We start from the raw sequence: 9437 nt of genomic DNA, 5'->3' as shown, positions 1-9437 counted from the left end.
TGATGTCATGTGTCTCAGGGATGATGGTCAGTCTCGAGTGTCTCAGAGAAACTCCTCTTATCAACATCAAGCAGCAGCTCTTCACTGAGGCCAGGAAGTACCCGCTCTACCACCTGCTGCAGGTACGCCATCGCTGCCTGACCTTTGACCCCGCGTCTCACCATCACAGGTGCTATCAATGGTTATAAACTCTGCCCTCTGATTGGCCAGGAGGAGTCGTGCTACATCTTTGTTGGCGTGACCCAGGAGGCGGAGAGGGAAGAGTTTTATGATGAGACGAGGCGGCTTTGTGACCTCCGACTGTTCCACCCCATCCTGAAGGTTATCGAGCCGCTGGGCAACCGAGAGGAGAAGATCCTGAACCGAGAGATAGGTAACACACCTCACTTGTCCTCACCTGTCCTCATCTGTCCTCACCTGTCATCACCTGACCTCACCTGTCCTCACCTGTCATCACCTGTATGGAGTTAGATTTGTCTCATTAATACCTGTAAATGCACAGAGGGTGATCTACAAATATTTCTTGATCTGCACACATTTCATAATTACACAACACCCTGGTTAAGGTCTTTGATAGAACAGCTGTTGGTGTTGGTAGCTCTTTTTGTTTAGAAATGTAAAATTGTAGTTGCATTGTTCATTGTTAATATGTAGATTGCGCTAAGCTAACGTTAACTACTGAAACAGCATCTGCTGCCATGGCAACAGTAAACATTCATGTTGCGGGCTGGGGGGACGAAAGCAGGGTGCAGCATTTTATACATTGTTAATAGACCAGAAGTCAGTACCATCCAACCTGTAAAAGATAACCTGTGTAATGTTTCACTTACCATTACATTTATTGTAATCATGCACCCCATTTGTTGTTTTTAGCATAATTGGTATTTTCTATATGTATAGCCTAATCAGTTGGCAGTTGTCTTTGTTTGGCCAGCAGACCTGCTACCGCCATCTACTGGTCAAAGTGTTTTTGTGTCATCAAGACTTACGGCTGTATTGAAACTAGAAAACTCAGCAGTTAGAACATAGACTGCATGGGTTAGATCAGATGTAGGTACGCTTATATTTTGCAACATAAATGTTTAATGTTGCCATGGCAGCAGATGCTGTTTCAGTAGCTAACGTTAGCTTAGCGCAATCTACATATTAACAATGAACAATAAAACTACAATATTACATTCATAAAAAAAAAAGAGCTACCAACACCAACAGCTGTTCTATCAAAGACCTTAACCAGAGCTACCAACACCAACAGCTGTTCTATCAAAGACCTTAACCAGGGTGTTGCCACTTGTCATATCTCACAATAGTTAACGTAACCTCACTGAAACGATGTAACCTAACTAAACACGGTGCGGTCAGCACAGACATTACAACTACATTAGTAAGAGTACACTAATAATAAGATGTGAAGTGCTTTGTGACTTTAATCCTACTCGAAAGAATAAATGAAAACTATCAAGGATGAGTTGGCTGATAACTGCCAACTGAAGAAGCAGCCAAGCCACCGTGCCTTTCATACTCAAACAGAAATGTATACAAAAGTGTGTGCCAGATACAGTACATAGAACAAATAAACACACACTAATAATACTCACTGTATGACATTAACATAAAACAATGAATGCACGTTACTTATCGCTGATTATTATTAAAACAACAACAACAAAAAACAGCTCATAGAAAGACTGCGTGCTCTTACTTTTACATGCGGAAACAACGTCATCAGCTGGGTGATCACGTGCTGTCCGAAGATGGCCGAGTGATACGAGTGCATTTTCGTTCGGACCAGTGGAAAGTTTGTCTCAAAAATCCGTGTGTGTAAAAAGTAAATCCACACGCGTAGAACTGAGATCCACAAATGTTTTTTTGATTCACAAATAAAAACTGAGTTCACAAATGCCTGTTCAAAAGTTGTAAATGTTAGGAAGATATATTCACAAATGCTTTTCATTTATTGCAAGTCAAATTAATTTAATGTATTTACAGATATTTTTTGTATTTGTGGAATGTGTTTTATATTTACAGATTACACATTTACACACAGTTTGTCGATCTGTTCACACACATAATTATGAAAGGTGTGCAGATCAAGAAATATTTGTAGATCACCCTCTGTGCATTTACAGGTATTAATGAGACAAATCTAACTCCATACACCTGTCATCACCTGTAATCACCTGTCCTCACCTGTCATCTCCTGTCCTCACCTGTCATCTCCTGCCCTCACCTGTCCTCACCTGTCCTCACCTGTAATCACCTGTCCTCCCCTGTCGTCACCTGACCTCACCTGTCATCACCTGACCTGACCTGTAATCACCTGTCATTGCCTGACCTCACCTGTCCTCACCCGTCATCACCTGTAATCACCTGTCATCACCTGACCTCACCTGTCATCACCTGTAATCACCTGTAATCACCTGTCATCACCTGACCTCACCTGTCATCACCTGTCATCACCTGTAATCACCTGTCATCACCTGTCCTCACCTGTCCTCACCTGTTTTCACCTGTCATCACCTGTAATCACCTGTAATCACCTGTCCTCACCTGTTTTCACCTGTCATCACCTGTTATCACCTGTCATCACCTGTAATCACCTGTCATCACCTGTCGTCACCTGTTGTCACCTGACCTCACCTGTCATCACCTGTTGTCACCTGTCATCACCTGTTGCCTTGAACACAGTTCGTCTGCTTCTTACTGGTCCATGTCCTCACCCCTATGACCTCATCACTGATCCTGACCTCATGTCTCATCAGACTCCGCCCCCACCCTCAGACTAAGTCCATCCTGTCCTCAGGGTTTGCCATTGGGATGCCGGTCTGTGAGTTCGAGATGATGAAGGACCCTGAGGTTCAGGACTTCCGCCGCTCCATACTGAGCGTGTGCAGAGAGGCCATGGAGGAGAGAGAGGGGGGAGGGGCCCACAGCCAGGCGCTCTACGTGTACCCGCCCAACGTGGAGTCCAGCCCCCAGCTCCCCCCCCACATCTGCAGCAAGCTTGACAAAGGTACGCACCTGTTGGACACAGTTGGACAGCTAGTCTCAGGAGCCCGGGGACAAGCACATGTTAACACACCTGCCTGTCTCTAACTGTCTGTCTGTCTGTGTCTTCCTGTCTGTCTCTGCAGGGAGGTTGATCGTGACCATCTGGGTTATCGTGTCTCCGTCCAACTCCAAACAGAAATACACGCTGAAGGTAAACCTGATGTACGTTTGTGTCCGTCTTGTGCTGTGAGATCACAGGACGTGTCAAAGCTGAGTCAGAGTCTTAAACGAAAGGCCAGTTCACAGTTTCTGCGTCCCCATTTCCATGAATAACCCCTGTGTGGACGTCCATGTGGCCCCTCACCCTCCCACTTCACCATGTAACATTTGGTTGTATGTAACCTGATTAATGACGTATTATTTTAGAAATGAAAACTTCATCACCAGCTGAATGGCCACAGATCAGGACCGTGTGTCTGATGATGATCCGGGGGTTGGGTCTGGTCCAGTCGGGGTCGGCCACAAAATTAAAACCAGCTGCTGCCCGGTGGTGTGCAGGTCCCCCTCGGGATGACTGTGGCATGTGGCACCAACAAGTCCTGGACCTCAGGAGGACCAGCTGTACGTCAGGACACAGCAATCGAAGGTCCGACAGACTGTTGCAGCAGATCCTATCAGGTGCCGCCATGTTGGATTTAAACCTCATCTGATCAGTTTATGCGTCCTCGTTACCTCAGAATGAGACATTCATATCTACACAGGGAGCAGGTCCTAGTCTGCAGAGATCACCATGTTGGACCACCATGTTTCTGCAGTATCCCAGAACGGACAAACCAAACAGTGACTGTAGATAGAGACATTCATGTGTTCATAATCAGCAGCTCCTCCACAAGGAGCAGCGCCAGAGAAACCTGAACCTGAGGATCATTCAGATCCTGATCAATGAAGGAATCTGACCAGGACAAGTTTCAGTTCTTACTGATGGACACCACTAAATAAATCCAACACCCTGAGCGGTCAGTCCTGTCAGCTGGGATCTGGGACCTCCGTGGATCAGACCGATTTTTCCAGCTTATCCCACAGATGACACGTTTCATGTTGTGACAGATACATGATCCTCCTGGAAGAACCAATGCCGTCAGGAATACTGTCGCTCGTTCATCACATCTTGATGAACGAGCGACAGTGCAAATTTCACTAACGCACACTGAGTAACCTGCTGAGAACAAAATGACATTATAACCAAAATCATCCACCCACTGAGGGCTGGAATCAAAATCACCACACCAAGAGAAAATCAGGGCCCGTTGCACTAGGAGGAACCCAGGACCCACCGCACCAGGAGGAACCCAGGGCCCTCTGCACCAGGTGGAACCCAGGGCCCCCAGCACTGGGAGGAACCCAGGGCCCTCTGCACCAGGAGGAACTCAGGACCCACCGCACCAGGTAGAACCCAGGGCCCTCTGCACCAGGTGGAACCCAGGGCCCCCAGCACCGGGAGGAACCCAGGGCCCTCTGCACCAGGAGGAACCCAGGATTCACCACACCAGGAGGAACCCAGGGCCCTCTGCACCAGGTGGAATCCAGGGCCCTCTGCACCAGGCGGAACTCAGGACCTGCCGCACCAGGAGAAACCCAGGACCTGCCGCACCAGGAGGAACCCAGGACCCGCCGCACCAGGAGGAACCCAGGACCCGCCGCACCAGGAGAAACCCAGGACCTGCCGCACCAGGTGGAACCCAGGACCCTCCGCACCAGGAGGAACCCAGGGCTCTCTGCACCAGGAGGAACCTAGGGCCCGCCACACCAGGAGGAACCCAGGGCCCTCCACACCAGGAGAAACCCAGGACCCTCCGCACCAGGGAACCCAGGACCCTCTGCACCAGGAGAAACCCAGGACCCACCGCACCAGGTGGAACCCAGGGCCCTCCGCACCAGGAGGAACCCAGGGCCCTCTGCACCAGGAGGAACCCAGGGCCCTCTGTACCAGGCGGAACCCAGGACCCGCCACACCAGGTGGAACCCAGGGCCCTCCGCACCAGGAGGAACCCAGGGCCCTCTGCACCAGGAGGAACCCAGGGCCCTCTGTACCAGGCGGAACCCAGGACCCGCCACACCAGGAGGAACCCAGGGCCCTCCACACCAGGAGAAACCCAGGACCCTCCGCACCAGGAGGAACCCAGGGCCCTCTGCACCAGGAGGAACCCAGGGCCCTCCGCACCAGGAGGAACCCAGGACCCTCCGCACCAGGTGGAACCCAGGACCCTCTGCACCAGGTGGAACCCAGGACCCTCTGCACCAGGAGAAACCCAGGACCCACCGCACCAGGTGGAACCCAGGGCCCTCCGCACCAGGAGGAACCCAGGGCCCTCTGCACCAGGAGGAACCCAGGGCCCTCTGCACCAGCGTAAGTTCTGACAATCGCTCTGAGGATTTCATCATGGTACCTAACAGCAGTCAGGGTACCTCTGGCTAGCACGTGGAGGTCTGTGCGGCCCTCCAAGGATCTGCCTTCCCAGACCATCACTGACCCACCAGCAAACCGGTCATGCTGGATGATGTCACAGGCAGCATAACGTTCACCACGGCATCTACAGACTCTTTCACGCCTGTCACATGTGCTCAGTGTGAACCTGCTCTCATCTGTGAAGGGAACGGGGCACCGATGGTGGACCTGCTAGTTCTGGTGTTCTCTGGTGAATGATGGAGCTGCACGGTGCTGGGCTGTGAGCACAGGTCCAACTAGAGGACGTGGGGCCCTCATGCCTCCCTCATGGAGTCTGTTTCTGACAGTGTGGTCAGAAACATGCACACCAGTAGCCTGCTGGAAGTCATGTTGTAGGGCTCTGGCAGTGCTCCTCTTGTTCCACCTCACACAAAGGAGCAGATAGCGGTCCTGCTGCTGGGTTGATGCCCTTCTACGGCCCTGTCCAGCTCTCCTGGTGTAACAGCCGGTCTCCTGGTATCTGGTATCAACCTGATTGGGCTGCAGGTGCTGCCCCATGCTACCAGTAGTGACAAGGACACTACTGGTAGCACACCAAACTAGAGAAGAATCAGTCAGGAAGGATAAGGAGAGAGCAACTGTCTGTGGACACCACATGTAAATCATTTCCTGTTTGTCTCTCCATTGTTCCTGTTTGTCTCTTTGATTTGACCCAAAGCAGCTGAAACTGATTTACACACTGAAATGATAGTTTAACTGACTTCCTGTTAGACTGTGACCTCTAACACTGTGACCGTTATCACTGTGACCTCTAACACTGTGACCATTACCCCTGTGACCTCTAACACTGTGACCTCTAACACTGTGACCATTACCACTGTGACCTCTAACACTGTGACCTCTAACACTGTGACCATTACTACTGTGACCTCTAACACTGTGACCATTACCACTGTGACCTCTAACACTGTGACCATTTACACTGTGACCGCTAACACTGTGACCTCTAACATTGTGACCATTAACACTGTGATCTCTAAAACTGTGACCATTAACACTGTGACCTTTAGGACTGTGACCTCTAACATTGTGACCATTAACACTGTGACCTTTAGGACTGTGACCATTACCACTGTGACCTCTAACACTGTGACCATTACCACTGTGACCTTTAGGACTGTGATCATTACCACTGTGACCATTACCACTGTGATCTCTAACACTGTGACCATTAACACTGTGACCTCTAACACTGTGGCCATTAACACTGTGATCTTTTCCACTGTGACCTCTAACACTGTGACCATTAACACTGTGACCTCTAACACTGTGACCATTACCACTGTGACCTCTAACACTGTGACCATTAACACTGTGACCTCTAACACTGTGACCATTAACACTGTGACCTTTAGGACTGTGACCTCTAACACTGTGACCATTACCACTGTGACCTCTAACACTGTGACCATTAACACTGTGACCTTTAGCACTGTGACCTCTAACACTGTGACCATTACCACTGTGACCTCTAACACTGTGACCATTAACACTGTGACCTTTAGGACTGTGACCTCTAACATTGTGACCATTAACACTGTGACCTTTAGGACTGTGACCTCTAACACTGTGACCATTAACACTGTGACCTCTAACACTGTGGCCATTAACACTGTGATCTTTACCACTGTGACCATTAACACTGTGACCATTACCACTGTGACCTCTAACACGGTGACCATTACCACTGTGACCTCTAACACTATGGTCATTAACACTGTGACCTTTAACACTGTGACCTTCATGTTTCTGAGCAGTGTAGTTGGTCGATGTTTAGGTCAGTGCTACATGTCAAATGAAGTCCAGGACCCAGAGAGTCCCAACAGAACACAGCTCAGACGTCAGCCTGTAATGATGTTGTCAGCGTGTAACAATGTCATCAGCCTGCAACAATGATGTCATCAGCCTGTAACAATGATGATGTCACTGTCTGCTGTGTGTTTGTGTCCAGGTGAGTCATGACAGTTTACCTGAGCAGCTCATAGCAGAGTCTATCAGGAAGAAGAGCCGATCCATGCACCTGTCACCTCAGCAACTCCGCCTCTGTGTCCAGGAGTACCAGGGACAGTACATCCTCAAGGTACACCTGTCTGTCTGTCTCACCTGTCTCACCTGTCCGTCTCACCTGTCTGTCTCAACTGTCTGTCTCACCTGTCTGACTCACCTGTCCCACCTGTCTGTCTCTCCTCAGGTGTGTGGCTGTGACGAGTACCTGTTGGAGAAGTATCCTCTCAGTCAGTACAAGGTAACAACTTCACTCTGAAAACAAACTGTCACAGAACAACCCCTCTCACTGTCTCCACCTGTCTGTCTGACTCCAGCTGTCTGTCTCCACCAGTCTCACAGTCTCCACCTGTCTGTTCGTCTGTCTGCAGTACATCCGCTCCTGTATCATCGTGGGTCGTCTTCCTCACCTGATGCTGGTCTCTAAGGACAGTCTCTACTCTCAGCTTCCTGCCTCTGGCTTTGTCACGCCTTCGTACAGGTACAGCAGCCAATCAGCAGCTGTCACACAGGTATCACAGCCAATCAGGAGCCTGCACAGGTGTCCGGTATCAGGCGGAAGATGTTTGTTGTTTGTGTTTCAGTCGGAGGACTCCTCAGCCGTCTCCCTGTCCAGGAGGAGGTGATGGTTCTCCTCCCCGCTCCCTGTGGGCCTTCAACACTCTGCTGAGGGTCCGCCTGCTCTGTGCCACCTACGTCAACGTCAACATCAGAGACATTGACAAGGTTTGTCTCTGGGTGTCCTTGGTCTGTCCTTACGTCTGTTCTCGTGAGACATCTTCAGTCTAGGTGTGTGCTGTTCAGAGTCCCTGTGTAGACAAGAGGAAGTGTCCCTGCTCTGTCCCTTTATGGGAGACACTTGTCCCCACATCATGTTTAATAAAAGTCACTGTTTAGATTTTAATGTAATGTTTTGTCTCTCTGTGGTGGTTGTAGCTGCCCTTGGCTTTATGAAACACGCAGAGAGTCTCCTTTACGGGTGCAACAGTGGATTTTTATTCTCCGTCCTCACCATTTACACCGTGAAACTAAAAAGACAAATACAGTCAATTAAATCCTGTTCATCATGCATCAATACACAATATAAAACACATGCTCCACATAGCAGCTAAACAAATTGGTCACTTTACAAACATTATTTAATGATTTTAATAATACATTTATCAAGAGTTAAAATCATGAACGCACCTCGCTCTGCTCACCAAGGGTGCAAACTTTATCTAGCGTCCTCTTTTCCTCCTGTCAATCTGCCATTTTGGGCACTATCACTGCCCGACACAAAATTAAACACCAATTAACCAGGAGATTTAACAAACAATGAAACAACAAAGACAAATTTCAACAAAGGCACAAATAAATGTTAACTCACAGCTTTTCTGGAGGATCACCATTACTGCGAGGAGCCAAAACAGGAAAAGAGGTAAGGAGGTACATAAAGCTTCCGGGCACTTCGCCCAGGTATTATGACACAGGTTACAGCGCCCACATCTGACAACCTCTGCACATTGTGGGTCACTTACACTCCCACCAAATCGTGTCATAATGGACCAGCTCATCAAAGGTCAAACAATTCATAATTCATAATTCATAATAATTCATAATTATACACAATTTCCAATCAACAAATGATTGTATATAAAATCATAAGCAATTTACACACATACATACATAGGCAGATTCAAACTTAAGATGTCTGATGTGAATGTGTAACTGACAGCAAATTACTCGCTTGCAATGAGGAGCACAAGCTTCTGAATGGGACGTTCAATGATAGAGGACTTGGAGCAATTGCCTGCTTTGTTTGTTAGTCTTCGGTCTTCAACTTGTACCTTAACCCTGCGGACAAGGCCGTCAGTTCCCTCTACAGTTTCGACCACTCTTCCAAGTTCAATCAATCAATCAATTTTATTTATAAAGCCCAATATCACAAATCACA

The 9437-nt window shown here is 48.7% G+C and overlaps 1 protein-coding gene across 1 annotated transcript; it reads left to right on the top strand.

Moving 5' to 3' along the window:
- Positions 1 to 14: 14 nt before the first annotated feature.
- Positions 15 to 8855, top strand: LOC126386955 (phosphatidylinositol 4,5-bisphosphate 3-kinase catalytic subunit alpha isoform-like; the record flags this gene model as incomplete). Its single annotated transcript, XM_050039537.1, has 8 exons — positions 15 to 122; positions 211 to 373; positions 2804 to 3013; positions 3135 to 3202; positions 7449 to 7577; positions 7689 to 7742; positions 7873 to 7982; positions 8086 to 8855. Coding segments are annotated over 8 exons (1047 nt in total), but the record flags the coding sequence as incomplete, so codon positions are not given.
- Positions 8856 to 9437: the final 582 nt, after the last annotated feature.

Source organism: Epinephelus moara, unplaced genomic scaffold (assembly GCF_006386435.1).
Source record: "Epinephelus moara isolate mb unplaced genomic scaffold, YSFRI_EMoa_1.0 scaffold1187, whole genome shotgun sequence".
In the NCBI taxonomy this organism is placed as follows: Eukaryota; Metazoa; Chordata; class Actinopteri; order Perciformes; family Serranidae; genus Epinephelus; species Epinephelus moara.
This window is presented reverse-complemented; position numbering and strand designations above follow the sequence as displayed.